The following is a 17,842-nucleotide window of genomic DNA, read 5'->3' on the forward strand; positions in this document are numbered from 1 at the left end:
ATAACTAACTTAGATTACGACCGCTTCATCGTGTGAGTCCATCTGTAAAAGTATCATTTCATCGTGTGAGTCCATCTGTAAAAGCATCACTCCATATGCAAGATATGAAAATACACCTGTACAAGGAAATATTATTAAGTTTAAATTATTCCCATGTCGATAAATTTATAATGAAAAGAATGTAATTCAATTAAAGTTTAATTTAGTTAACATGCACCTAATTGTGAAAATCCACACCCAAAAGCATAGTCACGCCCAAAATATGAAAATAAATCTGTACAACAAAATATAACATTTACCTTTAACTCATGCACCTAAAAGCATCATTACTATCCATAACCAAAATATGACACTAAATTTATATGAGGAAAATAATATTGATTTTAGCTCATTGTCCTGCTATTAAATTCTTCATCATCAGCAGCAAAAGAATGTTAGGAGTTGACTACAGCATAATTTAGCCATCCATTACTAAAAATTGTTATTGGAGTACAGCAAAGTTCAGGGACAAAGGAACCAAAACTAGTAGCTAGCTATTCAGCTCCTGACCATGTATGTAATTGTATATCCAATGCCCAGAAACATCACTTGACTCATCTTCCCAATATAAAAACCCCCCAACACCCACAGCCAGTAAATCCCCACACCAACCAAAAAGCTAAAGAACAAAAGTAGAAAACAGAAAACCTTTCGCCAAAATCTAATACTATAAAATATATTTTTCTGCTCTGCATTTGTTTACATTTGTTTCATAATTTTTTTGGCTTTTAATTATTGCAATCTTTTTCTTTCTTTTCCTTTCTCTCTGTCTCCGCAAGTCTCTGTCTCTGTCGCTCTCGCTCTATCAGAGAAGAGAAAGAACTCAAAGCCTCAGCCATGGTTTCTACGAGAAGAAGCGGATCCCTCCCGTCCAACACCAGCAACAAGAGATCATCTTCTTCCTCTGATAATAACCCTCCCTCTCCAAAGCGTCCCAAGGTACTCCCAAACATTTCTCCCACCTTTTTTATGAATTTTTTTCCCAAGAGAGAGATAAAGGAGAAAGATAGACAGGGGGAGAGTGAATTTTCTTTACGGGGTTTACTGGATTGATTTGATGGATTTCTATAGTTTTTGAAGTGTTTTAAGAAATGGGTTCTTGTCATTTCCTGATTTTTCTGAGGGGTCCTTGAAAGTTTTGATTTTGATTGATTTTTTTGGATTGAATTTTAGGGGGAAAGTAGCAATGCAAAGGCATCTGAGAAATCAACTGCGGAGAATTCTAAGGAATTGTGCTCTACTGATCCACCTGGATTCACAGGCGGTGGTCCTCCGGCTACTGCATGTGGCGGCGCTGAGGTTGTCAGCCACCCCACTAGAGTTGACCCTTCTGCTACTGTCCCTGCTGCATCCCTTGCCACTCCTGTTGCTGAAGGTACCTATATCTGTATTTCCTGTTCATTTCTTGAATAAGCTGTTGAGTTTTGCCGTCAGAAATCGATTAATTTCTCGGTTTTCTTGCTACAATAGGGACCACCCCGGTTATTTTGGACAAGACCAGAAGCTCATTTTCATCATGGAAGCAGCATCAGGGGTATGAAATGCCAGCGCCCTGGTGTAGGTTACTATCACAATATCAGCAGGTCAATTCCTTTGCTTAGAAATGTGCTTGTTTTTAATTGTTGTTTTGAGCTCAAGTTTGATTCTTTCTATGCAACTTGAAATGGATGCACAAAAAAGAAGAAAAATTTTTGAATGAGATTGAATGGTCTGCATTTGCTATTCTTTTGCTGGAAATTTATAGATATGAAAAAGGTTCGGACTTTTAACTGACCAATTGCCATATTTGGGTTTTTTTTGCAGAACGCTACTGTCTCTGTCAATCGTACACATTTTTTGATCGGACCAGGCAAGAATGCCAATCTTCTTATCAGGGATCAAAACGTTAGGTGTACAATAAGGCTTTCAAAGGTACTACCTTCTAGTTTCAGTGGAGTATTTATTGCATGGCTAAAATTTCAGGTTGGATAAGATGAATGTTCATGCGTGGCTGTTATTTAAAGAAGGGACTAGTTTGAGATTACCTGGATTGGGTGACTTTGTGAAATGTAGATATAGAAGCTTGAGGTTTGTATGAGATTAATTTCATGATATTCATGTTGCTTGGTTATCCTTTTGCCTAGGCTAACAAAGAGCATTTCCCTCTTTCTTGGGTATCAAAACTAGCAGAGCTGCAAGGCATTGTGTAGGAATATTAGATTGAATAGTAGATGATCTTTCTCTTCTCAAATAATCTGAATTTTGGACTGCCTTTTTTTGGTACAAACTAATGCCGGTTTAACATATTTTGACTAACAATCCCATGATTTTATGAGACAATTTTGGCTGAATCCCAAGACTCTGGCTTTTGAATCAATTAATCAAAGGATGAGTTCTTTTATAAATTGGACATATTTTTTGTTCCACTAGGATCCTTTTTGCGTATTCCTTTATTTCTGTGCACGAAATCTGTATTGCTTTACATACTAGATGATATTTGTTATCTGTGGATGAGCAGCGTGCAGGGAGTTCTGTAGCTCTGCTTGAGAGCCGAGGAAGCAAAGGATCTGTGCAAGTCAATGGAAAGACAATAAAGAAAAATACTAGTTGTGTTCTCAGCTCAGGGGATGAAGTGGTCTTTGGTGATACGGGAAACCATGCTTATGTATCCTTTTTGCCTTTTGGGATGAGAGCCTCCATCAAGTCCATTGTTTTGTCTTTTAGTATTTCCACTTCTTAAATTGCATTTATTTTTTGACAGTGTGGAAAATCCTTAATGTTTCTCTAAATAGATTTTTCAGCAACTTCCATGTGAGCTTGTAGGGAAGACACCCTCATCAGATCTTCAAAGTAATGTGGGAAAACTATTGCATGTTGAAAGACGGGCTGGGGATGCTTCAATTGTTGCTGGTGCTTCTATATTGGCTTCGCTTTCTAGTCTGCGGCAAGATATTTCACGCTTGAAGACTACATCTCAGGCTAGTGGTAAATCCTACCTGGGGAATGACCTAGCTTCTTCTCCAAATGCAAATGAAGATGAGCTTGATGGCCTGGAAGTTGATTCAGCTACCAATGTTAGAGGAGATAATGCTACTGAAAGCGGGGCCAACAATGCAATCATAGAGGCAGGCAATGTAAACTTCTTCCTGGAAATTTTCTTTTGATTTATCTATGAGCCAATTTGCTTATTACACAAAATTGAGCAAGGAAATGTGAAAACAGATATTGGATGATAGAGAGTGGACAAGGGATTCAATGCCAGCATCGACATCAGGGATGTCTTTACGATGTGCAGTATTTAGAGAAGATATTCATGCTGGTATAATTGATGGCCGTGACGTTGAAGTTTCATTTGATGACTTCCCATATTATCTCAGGTTGGCATTCTGACATATCATATGCCTGCATTTCTTCAACGTACTATAGGCTTGAATTGTCAATTTTCCTTAATTTCTAGTTCTTTCTGCTGGATTGCATTCAGTCATTCTTATTTTTGTTGTTGATAAAGCCTTGGAAGATTCAGAAATTACTTATGTGATTGTTAAGTAGGGGCACTTGACATGTTGGATAAGAGGTAGCTTTTTAGATGATAGGGTGGTCGTGATGTGGGTTTCTTAACCAAGGAGGCACAAGGTAACTTATCCATATTATTATCCTTAATGGGCTGTGATGTTTCTACTAAGAAGGCCTATATCTTATGCTTGGCAATAGAAGGCAGCATGGTTACATGCTCAAAGGCTCCCAGAAGTAATATAGAAGGTTTCTACCATTTATAGGTGAATCAGTTGTTTGTTCCATCCCCCTGAAACACTCCGCACCCTCTGTCTGCTGCCTTTCATAGCTTGCCTTGGCACTTTGAGTCTCCATTCTACAAGTTAAAATGTATAATTGTGGTTATATTGGGCAAATATAATATCAAATGTCATGTTTAAATTGGGTTTGGTAATCAAGCTTGGAGAAACTAGAGGAAAAAGAATTTGAAGGAATGTTGATGTTGATCTGTGTACACAATAATATGCATGACTGCTGAGGAAAATTCTTGTTTAACATGTAACCTGTTTTGAGCTTCAGTGAGCTTAGACTGGTGACACAGTTTCTCTGAAAATGCCTTTGCTAGTGATAAATTAGCTTACATGGCCTTCTGACTGGTGACGCTGTTTAGGTAAGATAACAGTACTGGCTTAACATAAGTGTCTTTGTTATGTAGGGACAAATGTTACTTGGAATTTAAAATTAAGCAGAATGCTGGACAAATTATTAGACGGAATAACATATAGAGGGGAATTGCATGATTTCATTTTTGTCCGTTACAAGTTTTAAAGAATTCTGGAACTGCACGTTCCTGAGTGATCCGCTAGTGGTCATTACTTTATTTTTCTTAACCATTCAAAGTTGGCAGTAAGGGCATCTACTGTCCTTGTCACGCTTTTTTTTTGGTTATTTTTTGTTTGTTTTGCTATGATCCTTGTCATGCTTGCATCTATAGTATAAACATAAAAGCTTTTGTAAAGGGACAGAAATGACTTTATAAATAAATTAAGTTTTTCTAACCTGGTTCTAAGCTAGAATCTGTTGTTTGATATTGATTTATGTTAATATACGATTGCTTGCTGTCTATTTCGTATGGTGCATGGGCTACTAAGTAAAACAAACTTCACTTGCTGTTGACTCCATTCTTCCATCTATCTTCGGCTTATCTCTAATTTGTGTTTATGGTAATTTTTTCAACATGCAGTGAGAGTACAAAAAATGTGCTCATTGCAGCTACATATATACAGCTGAAGCACAGGGAACAAATTAAATACACCTCTGAGCTTCCAACTGTGAATCCAAGAATCTTACTTTCTGGTCCTGCAGGTCTGTTACAATATTCTGCGGATTATTTTTGTTACATTCTTCTTTTTCCTGCCACGTCAAAGTTTGTTTGTCAGCGTGGAACTTATATTTATATTTGCTTTATCAGGATCTGAAATATACCAGGAGATGTTGGCCAAGGCACTTGCTCGTTATTATGGGGCTAAATTGCTTATATTTGATAGCCACTTGTTTTTGGGTGTAAGACACATTTATTTAGATAAGATTTTTTTTTTCGGGTTTGATCTTTTCATAAATGATTTCTACAGTTTGTTTTTCCAATATTTTTACATTATCAGTTTAACTTTCAGGACACTGAAAGTTTTTTATAGTAGTTAGTCCCTGATATCATTCATATTGTTATCATCTGCATTCTGAGAAGATGCATTTGGTGTCATTGATTAAACCTATTTTGTTCTCTAGGGTTTGTCTTTTAAAGAAGCTGAACTACTGAAAGAGGGTTACAATGTGGACAAAATCTGCAATATTGTGAAAAAACTTTCTGGAACCTCTGACTTGACCAAGGGCATCATGGCTTCATCTGGTGAAGTAGATACAACACTTGGCTTGGAGTCCCAACTAAAGTCAGAGACCGACAATTCACCTACCTTAGCTGGGACATCTAAGAATCCATCGTTTAGAATTGGTATATTAGTTTATGGTTTATAAGTTAGTTCCATATTAATGTGCTATGCAATACCATGTGAATTTAGGACTTATTCTGTATTTTTCACCTGACATAACTGAAAATCTGGATTCCTAGGTGATAAAGTGAGATTTATTGGTTCCACTTCTGGTAGCTTGTATTCATCTCCTACAAGGTAAATTTAGCATGTAATTCATCTCTAAATTGTCTTCTGTTTTTTAGTAAATGAGAAACATTGTTTCAGTGATTCATTATTTAGTTTAAGTGGATTCCTTGATTTGTCTGTCTTTATTGGTGGTGTTTCTTACTAATTGGTGTTCTGCTCACTGAGGTTTCTGTCTTTTCTGTTAGACTGGTGTCTTTGTTAGATATATACTTGATTGTAATTATAGAAGTTGCTCTGGTTGGAAAAACAACGCTGTTTAGATCCAGATATTTTCCTCTTATGTACAATATGATTGTTTATCTAAACGAAGTTTTATTTTTTTATGTTTTTTGGCTGCTTAGGGTCCTCTTTGTGATTGCAGGGAACTTTTCTCTTCACATGTGCCTGTCTCTATAAAGCAGTGATCTTCTTTTCCTTTTTGTGGTAATGACTTTGTGGCTAAATGAAATAGCTGGCTGTCAAAGATGACAATTAGGGAAGCTAGACATCAACTGGGTGTTCAATTTACTCCAAAAGAAGCTCCACTAGAATTTTCCAAGTTCAAGCCTAATTCTTTGTTTTGCTATGAACTCTGTCCACCACATTTTTTCCTTTTCTTTCTCCTCTTCTGGCCTTCTATTTGATATTTCTAGTGATAAAAGTGCTCTTTATCATTTGAGTTTGATACTGGAGTCTAATCTAGGATGAGTCTGACAGTTCAATTCATAGTTTCTCAATCTCATGCTTGGTGAATCATTTTTTTCCAGGCTGTAGTCCTGTGATATCCCACATCAGTGGGATAGAGGGGAATGACTTTCAATATTAGTTTGAGCCCATGGGGTATCTAACAACCTGGGTAAACCATTTTGAGCCCGTGGATTCCGTTCAAAGGTTGTTGGGCCACGTCTTGGGCCCTGGGCGTTACAAATCCAGTAATGTGTAGTTCTATCAAGATATGTGATGAGTGATGAGTTTAATTATACTGATGCTGCAGCAAGCTGGATTAATATGGAGTATTTGGGGGTTTTAATCTGGCTATGTTAAGAAGATATGCTTTGTCACTCATATTATATGAAGTGATGCTTTAGACAATATAAATATATTCAATAAATAATGACAGAAAGAAAGATCGTAAGACTATCAATAAAGTATGGTTTATCTTAACATGTAAATGCAGCCTAGTAGAGTTCTGAAAAGTGAGGCCAAACTTTTCTGGACATGTGGAGCCCAAAGATTTTAATTGTTGTCTTTCAAGCAGCGGAGAGAGTTTTTGTTTGAAAATGAATTGTGTAATTATAAAAATGTAAACCAGAGAGACAAATTGGGTTCTTTAAACCAAATGAAAATTGTATTTGTTGCAGAACTTAATGGATACTAGTGCAGCTAACAATTATATATTTTTTATTTTTCTTTCCCTTTTTGTGCCTAGTTGGCTTCAAAATTGTAAACCATGAACTTACTTAGCATTTCTTGCATCTCTGTTTCTAGTTCTATATTGCGTAATTATGTTGCTATTGGTTTTCATATGATTTGTCACGAGTGTTTATTTATGCTAATGTTGGTTCCTTCTCTGTCGTGTCGTTTTAAAGTTTCTACTGCATGCAATCTCTGCTCGTTTGCTGTATATGACCATTAATTCTTGGCCTAATTTCTAGGGGCCCCGTTTTTGGAACGCGTGGGAAGGTTATGTTGCCTTTTGAAGATAATCCCTTGTCAAAAATTGGCGTAAGATTTGATAAACCTGTAACAGATGGTGTTGACTTAGGAGGTCTTTGCGACATGGGTCATGGATTCTTTTGCAATGGTATGTCCAACTAGAACTGATACCCATTAACAGATGAACCCAAGTTTCAATGTCTCCTGATTTCCATAAAATGTGCGAGCTAGATTTGGTTTTTGACAATATTCTTACCCTCTCTCTCTGTCTTTCCCTACTTATAGCCAATGAACTCCGTTTGGAAGCCACGGGTTCAGAAGATCTGGACAGGTTACTGATTATCACATTATTTGAGGTAGGATTAAATGGATATCAAGTGAATCAGATTCTAGTAATATCGCTTTTTACAGTTTTTCATCACTGAAAATTGTCTGTGTTTTGCTAGGCTGTCTCTAGTGAGAGCCGAAATTCCCCTTTCATTTTGTTCATGAAAGATGCTGAGAAGTCTATGGTGGGGAATTCTGAGTCATACTCGACTTTCAAAGCCAAGCTTGAGAAGCTTCCGAACAATGTTGTTGTTATTGGTTCACATACACATACTGACAATCGTAAGGAAAAGGTACTGATGTCACTACGTGTACTGACTTTCAATGGGCTGTATTTTTTTATCCAACTTGTTACTGTAATGGCCTATATGTGCCATAGTGCCTTGTTGAGGCATTATGCCGTTAAGAAGCATGACATCCGGAGTGATTTTTTTTTCCCTTAGGTTGTGTGTTTTTTCCTGAGAAAACTATGTGGGGCTAGCTGGGTTCACTTTTTTAAAGTCTTTTACAATGAATTTAATTTTGATAAGACAAAGAAGGTAGTATATGGGTGAGCTGTGTGGGATCTTGAAAGTGACTTTTAGAAGAGGTTTTGAAGGTGTATTATGTACACAGATGGTCGTTCTTTTGCCATAGATCATATCTCTTTCTGCCTTTCTATTTCTTTTGTTGTTCTTGTAATAATTTGTAATGTTGAATGTGTAGGTATATTAACTTAAATCACATCTCTCTTGGGCATTGAATTACTTAGAAATTCAAAGAAATGATAGAGGGTAGAAATAGCAGAAGAAAATTTGAGTTTAATTTCTAGCATTTCAGGCATTATGTTCAGAAATTTAGTTCTGTTTAGAAAGGATATTTCCTGTCATGGAGAACATAAAAAAGGCACATTACATGACAGTTAAACAATAATTAATCCCCTACAATCAGGAACAGGAGTGCAAGTAACTGATTATTGGTTATTTAAGCGCTTCTGTCTTAAAAAGTTTATGCCTTAAATTGTGGAAGCGAAGGACATGCCAAACAACTAGAAATGAGGAAATGAAACAAAAATAAGAACATGTTAATGTTTGCTATTTAGGCTTTTAGCAAATCCATTCTTAAAACTTTCATTTTCTCCAGTTGCTTCCTGGGATTCCTTTGGACATTTGGAGTGGGGCTGTAGAACAAAAACAAATTGTTTCGTAGATCCATTCAATTTCCGTCTGTAGTATTGTGTTTTAATTTGACTCATGGTTGTTGCTTTGCTTCTTTTCAACTTTGGGAATCATTTTCCTTGTTGATGCTATAAGAGGAAATGCTCTCTTACTTGCTTGGAAAGTTGTGGTAAAGGTAGTCCTTGTAAGCCTTGTAAATTTGAGGTGTGTGAAATGTTCTTAATGATTTCTGCCGCAAAGTTGAAAAAGATATGTATCTAAACAGAGTAAGAAATTGATCTCAAAACAATTGCAGAATTGCAGTTTTGTTGACTTAAGTGATGTTTAGTGGTGAGAAAGAGGATATCTTTCTAGATGCCGAGGGTGCATGATCTCGTTGTACAATAAACATGTGTTTCATTTGACGATGTATTCTCACTTACCTATCAGCAAAATAAAATGATTTTGATTGCCTAAAGGCAGCCTTTATTATGACTGATTTTATTGGCTTGTGCGCATGTGTCTCAGAGTTGAAACTTAATTTACTTGCCTAGATGAGTCAACAGTCTATGCTTCTTTACTAGCTTATAGTTGAGAATGGGGCTTAACTTTTCTCTTTTTGTATATTCACCTTCTATACCTCCTGCAGTCACATCCTGGAGGTCTGCTTTTCACAAAATTTGGGAGCAATCAAACTGCTTTACTTGATTTGGCGTTTCCGGTAAGATGTACATTTTTCGGATTTGAAGCTTTGTGAATGTATCTTTGGCTTATTATAATCATTCATTCAAAATGTTGCTCGGGTTAGTTGAAGTTGCTTCATGCTTTAAATTGTAGTTTCTTTGGTCTGATTGTTCCTTTGCATGTAAAGTGGAATAACTTAAACTTTTTAAAAATTAAAAGGATTTGAGATTTACAAATAGAGCTTCTATTGGAGGTTTTATTATTCCTGTCTCCCTTGTAAAGTTTTGAATTCACTCTGATGCATACTTTCAGCCATTAGTGTCCTATTTTCTGAATGCCAATTTTGTAATAATTTATTCCATCTGCCAGAAAGGTATGGGAAACTTAAATCATGGTAATGCAATATAAAGGACAGATAGTTTACTAGAGAAGCACCAAGTATTTGTCACATAAGCCACTGCTTGATAATTACCTCGTTTAGAGTGAGGTCTCAGTTGGCTTTTGTACCTCTTTTATGGTGACAGTACTTCAAAGAAGAATAATATTGGATTTATGGGATTTTATGGTGTCAAAGCCTTGTAATGTACTGGTAAACATGGAGATCTAGATTGGTTGTTGTTGAAACTTGAGAGTTCCTGTTTTGATAACGTTTGTGTGTCTTGAACAAATTTACTGGTGGTTTAGGGTCATCTCAGTTGAGGAATAGTGATGCCCCAATGAACGAAGTGGCTTGGGTTTTTCCTGTTGGTCTTTGATAATGCTTTCTAGTATATGCTTCGAGGGGAGAAGATGTGTAGCAGAAAAGTCAGTTGCCTGAGTGCACCAGCTTATTGTTGTCATCCCAACTCTTTGGTTCTGGAATACTGTTCTATTGAAGAAGAATGGAGAACAAAAAGTACAAGCCAAAGAATAATGAAAAGAGAACAATGTAAAATGAGAGATGAAGAAAATAGAAAATCCTAATTGTAGTAGCATAAACAAGCCTATTCTAGGTTTGCATGAACACCATATATCTGCAGAAGAACCATTTTGCAACGTAAAAAATCTTGAGGTACAAAATGAAGTTAAGATGGCAAAAAGAAACTTGGATATATTTTACCATTTATTGGTGCAATTTGTGCACTTATGAAAGCAGGTTTTTTTTTTTTTTTTTTTTTTTTTTGCGTGCGCATGTACGTCTAGCTAGTAATTAGTAAACAAATTGTACCCTACTATTAAATTATCTGTAGAGAAGCTTTTTAGGAGATGATTATTTGTTAGGCTGCTTTTTGGAATTTTTGCTCCTTTGATTTACAATAGATGTCTTTTGCATTTCCTGAACCCTTTCTCTGTTTAAAGTTGAAACTCCACCTTTGGTTGTTAGTATTGATGTATTATGCATTTGTGTTCCTTGGTCGATGTTCCTACTAGTTGTCATGTGCATGCAAACTGATCGTCATTTTGGAACCCTGGGACTGGACTTTCCATAATTCCTTTCATCTTGTGCTGCTTTATATATAATTTCTGAATTGCTTGTGTGCACTTTTATATTATAGGTTTTCTTTTTTTTTTTTTCCTACTAAATAAGTGCTATATCTGATGTAAATGAAAATTCTGATAACCTCAGGATAACTTTGGAAGGCTACATGACAGAGGGAAGGATGTTCCCAAGGCAACGAAGCTTCTGACAAAACTTTTCCCCAACAAAGTGACCATTAACATGCCTCAGGTCTGGGCCAAAACTTTAGATAATTCTTTTGCTTTTCAATTTGTGTAATCTGATTGTGTGTAACCATTGTAGGATGAAGCTCTCCAAGCCAGTTGGAAGCATCAATTGGAGCGAGATGCTGAAACCCTCAAAATGAAAGCAAACTTGAACAACTTGCGAACAGTGAGAAAATTTTCCAGGATTATATAAAATATTTACCAACTGCTGCCTTGGCTCATCATATCATAATTTTTGTGAAACTTCCTATTGCAGATAAGCTGTTTAAATTCTAAAGCGTTAAACAAAAAAACTCATGGTTTTGGTAAATCTAGAGACCCAACTTTGTCTGGATTTATCTTGTTTTGAACCGGATATAGGATCATTGTTGTGATGCTTATGACACATTGTCCATCATGGATTCTCTGGCAGTTACTTTTCAAGCAAAGAACTATTGCTCTCTCAGAAGTTTTTCAGAAGATATAATTTTGTAGATATAGTTTTTCAGAAGTTTGGTTGTGAAACCTCCTGCATCTTTTAAAAATTATAACTTCAAATCCTTGGGATCTGAATGATTATTCAAAATAATTTGCACGACCAACCCATGTTCCTATGCGTATACGTCTGTGTACATTAATGCAGTGCCTATACATTCACTAGTATCAAAGTGTACATAACTGAAAGATAACATTTACACTTTCTGCTTATATATTATAGATTGTGGATTTTTTACCAGCTATCAACTTAACACATAGTTAATCTTGGCCACTAATTCTTTGGACTAATAATTGGTTCTGCCATGAATCCCTCTGATGAATTGTAAATCTTCTTTTCTGTTTGGTCAATAGCGTTTGATGGATCTCCTTTACTCTTTCAATATGAATAAAATGGTTTCATGATTTGTAAATAGTTTATTAATCTGTACATATATAATTCGTTATAGTTGTTTAGTAGGTATTGTTGGTGCTGCTAACTAAGGATTAGCTGGAACCATTGGAACCTATACTAGACAAGGAGTTATGTATCTCCTTGTTTATTTAAGTTTTGTTGGTTCTTAATATCCAAGCCTGGTAATTGAATCCATCCATTTCCAGCAAACCTCAGATTTCATCTTTGTACAAGTTGGATGGTGAAATTGCAATTATTAGGTTGGGAGGAACTAGGAATATTTAAATGCTGATATGGTGCCTTGGAACTTGTGAAATCTTCAAATTTATTACTTTTTCCAGTCAAAAAACGAAAGAGTTACTATTACCGATTCAGTTGTTGCAGATAAATGGATAAGAAATTAAGAAAATAAGCCATGAAGAGTAACGTGGCCAAATGAATAATGTTTGTGGTTTGCATGGGCAGATACTGCCCTTTCTTCAGGGAAATGGAGAAAACGTGTTTAAGTTGATTCTAATACAGTGCAATTCAGGCCAATGAAAGTGGAATCGCATAAATAATTTAATGTCTTAATGCTTCAATTGCTGCTTGAATGCTGAATACTTTTTCTTCTACTTTTCTTTTCAGAAATCTCTGAAGCCTTGAATAGAATGTGATAGAAAGTGTCTTGAGATTCCGTGCTTGGTGTACTTGTCAACCTGCCTAAAACAGATATTATTGTGCTAAGTGGCCATGATTTGCTATTGAACAACAAATTTTCTCATGGATTGTTTGCAGCATATCAAAATATTAATTGCCTGTCTGATTAACATTTGTGCGATTTGATTGGTGCCAAAATCAGTCATAGACGTAGTCTACATTGGCAAATTTTGGCAGTTTTCCCATCTGCTCACATCCCCCAACATACTCAAACATTGATCCTTGTACCTTCTAATCATTATATTTTGTTTGCCTATTTAATAAGATTTATAGTTAACAGTCTTTTTGTGTGTATAGGTTTTGACTCGGACTGGATTGGACTGTGATGGACTTGAGACACTGTGCATCAAGGATCAAACACTGACAATAGAGAGTATGTATTTTGTTTAACCCTTTTATCAGGAGATGTATTTATGCATATAATAGTCGAAGCATGTTTGTGTTTATCAACTTATCAATGGAGTCAGTTTATTATGAGGTTAAATGTGTGTTAAAATTTCATCTTGGCTTGTTACTGAAGGTGCGGAGAAGATAGTCGGATGGGCATTAAGCCATCATTTGATGCAGAACACACAAAATGATTCAGAATCCAGGCTTGCTTTTTCAACTGAGAGGTGACAGAAATATGACTTGCCTTTTCTAATTTGTTGTTTGGGGCATTGTATTATGGGGTGACACCAGTTTTGGCCAATCTAGCAGCATTCAGCATGGGATTGGAATTCTACAAGCCATCCAGAATGAGTCCAAGAGCTTGAAAAAGTCACTCAAGGTAATTGTTATTTCAAACTCCTTGCATGAGGGAATAGGCCTGAAAAAACAATCTCATGATGTGCTAATATTCTGTACTGCTCTCGCTGTGTACTCTTGAGAAGGTATTCATTTGGAATTTTTGAACTAAAATTTGTTCCTATAATAGGATGTTGTGACCGAGAATGAATTTGAGAAGAGACTTCTAGCAGATGTTATACCTCCCAGTGATATTGGAGTGACGTTTGATGATATTGGAGCACTAGAAAATGTCAAGGATACACTGAAGGAGTTGGTGATGCTTCCTTTACAAAGGCCTGAACTATTCTGCAAGGGTCAATTGACCAAGGTTTCATTTGCATACCCTTTATTAGCCGTAATTTTTATTTGAATGAGAATTTGGGAGTTTAGTTTAGTTTTAGATGTGATTGACTCTGACTCTCTCTGTGTCACATGCCGCACATTACTGACAGAGAGGTCATATTATTTGTTAGTGTATTTAACCTCCCCAGAAATTCTTAGTTTGGTTCTGTAGAAGTTGTGATTGATGAACCATAACAATGTTTGATTCAAGCTTTTCTTTATTTGCAAGTTGCAGAATACAACACTGTTTCTATCTTCTGTTTGCCCTTTATTTGTGAATTATGTGAATACAATAGTTTCTATCTTCTGTTCTTTTTTTTTTTTGGGGCCTTCGGGGACATTTTCATTTTCATTTCATGAACTGCTGCTTCATTGTTTCATTTGCAGCCCTGCAAGGGTATACTTCTATTTGGGCCACCTGGTACAGGAAAAACTATGCTTGCAAAGGCTGTTGCAACTGAAGCTGGTGCAAATTTCATCAATATTTCCATGTCAAGCATTACGTCGAAGGTTAAAACTAAAATGCTCTACTTTTATGGTTGTCATTTTTGATGATTTTACTGTTGGATAATGCTTTCACTTTCAATGTCCAAGCTGCAACTTGTAATTTGCAACTACTGCAATTTATCATTGTGCATATTATATCTTTAATTGTTTCCACTTCTTTAATTTTGCAGTGGTTTGGTGAGGGTGAGAAATATGTCAAGGCTGTCTTCTCATTAGCTAGTAAAATTGCACCAAGTGTTGTCTTTGTCGACGAAGTAGGTTTCCAACAAAAGCTATACGGTGCATTTTTTCAAATTTTAAGAATTTGATAACTTACTGATCTTTTTCTATTTTGAATTGCTTGAATAGGTTGACAGCATGCTGGGGAGGAGGGAAAACCCTGGAGAACATGAGGCTATGCGTAAGATGAAAAATGAATTTATGGTCAACTGGGATGGACTGCGAACAAAAGACACGGAACGAGTTCTCGTTCTTGCTGCTACAAACAGGCCTTTTGACCTGGATGAAGCAGTTATAAGAAGGCTTCCGCGCAGGTAAACTACTAATCATCTATAGCTTCTGCAGTTTATTGATATTGATGAGCTTGTGGTGTTTCTGATGCTTTGTGTACCTAGTAATGATTTTCCTTTTTTCTTTTTTTTTTTTTGCAGGTTGATGGTCAATTTGCCTGATGCTCCTAACAGAGCAAAGATTCTTAAAGTCATATTAGCCAAGGAAGATTTGTCTCCTGATGTTGATCTGGATGCAGTTGCAAATATGACTGATGGATATTCCGGAAGTGACCTCAAGGTTTTTCTTTCTATCCAGTTTATGTAATAAAATCAGCACTTCAGTGTGATGGTTACAAGGGCTCTGATATGTTTAACTTGAAACCTATGTATTGCAGAATCTATGTGTTGCAGCTGCACATAGGCCTATTAGAGAGATTTTGGAAAAGGAGAAAAAGGTTTGTCCTTTTCTGGTGTTAGAGAAGTTCAACTTTTTGGTTTGTCCTTTTTTGACTGGGTCTGGTGCATTTCTCTATCTTATTGCTGCTATAAACATGAGATTTTGTCCAGGCTTGTGCAAGATACCTCTTGCCGACTTAGCTTAGGAACTTTTAGCGGTTCCTTTTAAATTGCTCACACCAGAAATTTCTTCCTGATGTTGAAACTTGATGCAGTAGCGGTTGACATCATATTATCTTATTTCTGGTACATGTTGCTAGGATTCATCAGTTTCAAGGATTCAATCCTGTTTCTTAGATACATTGAGTTATGCTGGGGCCATTTAGATTTTGGGAAGTAAAGATATGTTTGCTGATCTTTTAAAAGAAATTGATTGGTTATGGTCTGGTCACAGGAGCATGCTGCTGCATTGGCAGAAGGTAAACCTCCACCAGCTTTGAGCAGCAGCGGTGATATTCGGCCCTTGAACATGGAAGACTTCAAGTTTGCTCATGAAAGGGTGAGATTATCTCTAGAACTGTAACATACATAATAACGTCTTGGTTGTGTTGTGAAGTGATTTTCTAAGTCCACTCTGGTTATAGGTTTGTGCTAGTGTTTCATCGGAGTCCATAAACATGAATGAGCTTCTACAGTGGAATGAACTGTATGGTGAAGGAGGTTCCAGAAGAAAGAAGTCCCTCAGCTACTTCATGTGAATGGCGTTCACCTGTACAAATTGGTTCTTTCTATTTCAAATTTTTGTGCACCCGTGCTGGATCCCAGGCAAATTGTTGCTCTTGTGGATCTGCAGTCCAGGGGCCTTGTTTGTACAATGAAGTATAGGTTTCTTAAAGTTAATAGCTGTACACTCAAGTTAGTTTTGAGAGGCTACAATGGTAGATAGAGCTTCTTCCCTGTTTTAGAATATGGCTGCTATGACTGTGCTGCCATTATTTTGTTTTGTTTCTCTCCCTTGCTGAAAGTTAGAAGAGGACTCCCCCCTCCCCCCCCCCCGGGACCGAAAAAAAAATATCGAGTTATTTCTTTGACGGAATTTGTCAAGAAATCTGTTAATTATGTGCATAGATTCGTTGTTATTCTTCATTCTGATATTGGAATCACAATAATAAGCGCAATGTTTGTGGTTTCAACTGTCTTTTGTGACACTTAAAAAACTGTTTGAATTCTTTACCTGTTGCATGAGTTTGTGGATCTCCTTCTGCTTCACAAGAAGGGAAAAAAAATTACTTTGTTAGATAGAATTCACAGATCATGTGCTTACATTGCATGCATGAAGATTGTTCATTCTCGAAATGGAACAAATACTTTCGAATGCATCATAGTTTAGGCACTTAATCCATGCTTCAGGTTAAGGTTTTACAAGAGTTTACTAGTTGGTCTGATTGGTCCCATCTGTGTTTCTTTGGCCATTGTACTAATATCTCTCCTTAACAGCTTCCTTGGATTTAAAGCAAAGGAACTAGTTCTCTCCTCTCTCTCTTTTTTTCTTCCTCTCTTACTTCCAGACAATAGAGGAAATGTTCATCTTAGATAACTAAAAATGGTTTTGATAACATGTTTAAAATTGGCTTTAGATTGCTAGTTGTGCTTGGCCTCAAGATATATTATTGTCTTTGGTATATAAGAATGTAAAATTACTCTTCACAGTGATTTTTGTCTTTGTGGAACATGAGCAAGTAAAATGAAAGCCTACTCCCTTAGACCAAAAACCCTCGATTACATATAAAGAATTGTGGGCTGTTCATCCTATTTTGTGCAGAGGCACTAGTTGCTTGTTTCTTTTGTTCTTTTCTAATTCATGCAATAATTTTTTCGTATATACCGTTACAGTAGAATTTATGAAAAATGGGTCTAAAAACACGTAATTCAGACGAAATCTACACTCATCTATTTTATTCGTACAAAGTCGAAGTCATTTTCACTGTTTTGGTCTTCAATCTTTCCCTGATGGGCTATTTTATGTCAAAATCATAATAGGGTAAGTTATTATCCTTGTCTCCACCTCCTATCTTCCTTTTGAAATGTTTAGTTGGCTTAATCAAAATTTTCAAGTTGGTCTAATATTTCTAATTTTCTACCTTATGTCCCTATCCTCTAGAAACTTTTTTATTATTATCTATCATACTCAAGCTTATTGACTCCAAATATAAGTAGTTACACAAGCTTCATATACAGAGATTTCCCATCATTTTGATCAAATTTTCCTATATGATGTTTATTATTTGAAGCTCCTTTATGGAATAACTTGTAGCCTTAAAATTTGCTACAATAATCTATCTAGAAAATCTACAAGTGTGCTTAAAATATGTCTAGAATGTAAAATTATAAATTGTGTCAGCAAAATTTCTAGATCTCGAAATTGGCAAATTAGCAACCTCCAAAACTCCTTGCTCTAGACATATTTGGAAAACATAATTTCAAATTCAGACGTGTGTATCCAAACTTGTTTAATTTTTTTAAGTAGAATGTATTCCCTGCTTAGACTTTCATTTTAGCTAAATTAGTCATAAACATTTTTTGGGAGGGGGGGGGGGGAGA

At 36.1% G+C, this 17,842-nt stretch overlaps 1 protein-coding gene across 2 annotated transcripts; it reads left to right on the forward strand.

Moving 5' to 3' along the window:
• Positions 1-643: 643 nt before the first annotated feature.
• On the forward strand, positions 644-16,434 carry LOC113698341 (uncharacterized). 2 transcript variants are annotated; one of them, XM_027218128.2, is made up of 28 exons: positions 644-978; positions 1,213-1,414; positions 1,510-1,622; positions 1,843-1,950; positions 2,537-2,683; positions 2,811-3,152; positions 3,241-3,395; positions 4,754-4,875; positions 4,982-5,073; positions 5,296-5,518; positions 5,636-5,693; positions 7,319-7,467; positions 7,605-7,675; positions 7,766-7,939; positions 9,432-9,503; positions 11,073-11,174; positions 11,247-11,336; positions 13,035-13,110; positions 13,258-13,351; positions 13,437-13,506; positions 13,654-13,833; positions 14,235-14,357; positions 14,525-14,608; positions 14,703-14,887; positions 15,005-15,143; positions 15,241-15,300; positions 15,696-15,800; positions 15,886-16,434. In XM_027218128.2, exons 1-28 carry the CDS (start codon positions 877-879, stop codon positions 15,997-15,999), a joined length of 3,552 nt encoding a protein of 1,183 aa, XP_027073929.1. In that variant the 5' UTR covers positions 644-876; the 3' UTR covers positions 16,000-16,434. The 2 variants fall into 2 exon arrangements, with proteins under 2 accessions (XP_027073929.1, XP_071903608.1); XM_072047507.1 differs by having other exon boundaries at positions 738-978; positions 2,811-3,143.
• The last annotated feature ends 1,408 nt before the right edge of the window (positions 16,435-17,842 follow it).

This window comes from Coffea arabica, chromosome 4e (genome assembly GCF_036785885.1).
Source record: "Coffea arabica cultivar ET-39 chromosome 4e, Coffea Arabica ET-39 HiFi, whole genome shotgun sequence".
NCBI classification, from domain to species: Eukaryota; Viridiplantae; Streptophyta; class Magnoliopsida; order Gentianales; family Rubiaceae; genus Coffea; species Coffea arabica.

Coding starts and splice junctions, on each gene's coding strand:
- LOC113698341 (XM_027218128.2), top strand. CDS start 877: ATGGTTTCTACGAGAAGAAGCGGATCCCTCCCGTCCAACACCAGCAAC. Junction 979..1,212: donor CCTCTCCAAAGCGTCCCAAG/GTACTCCCAAAC, acceptor ATTGAATTTTAG/GGGGAAAGTAGCAATGCAAA. Junction 1,415..1,509: donor TGCCACTCCTGTTGCTGAAG/GTACCTATATCT, acceptor TTGCTACAATAG/GGACCACCCCGGTTATTTTG.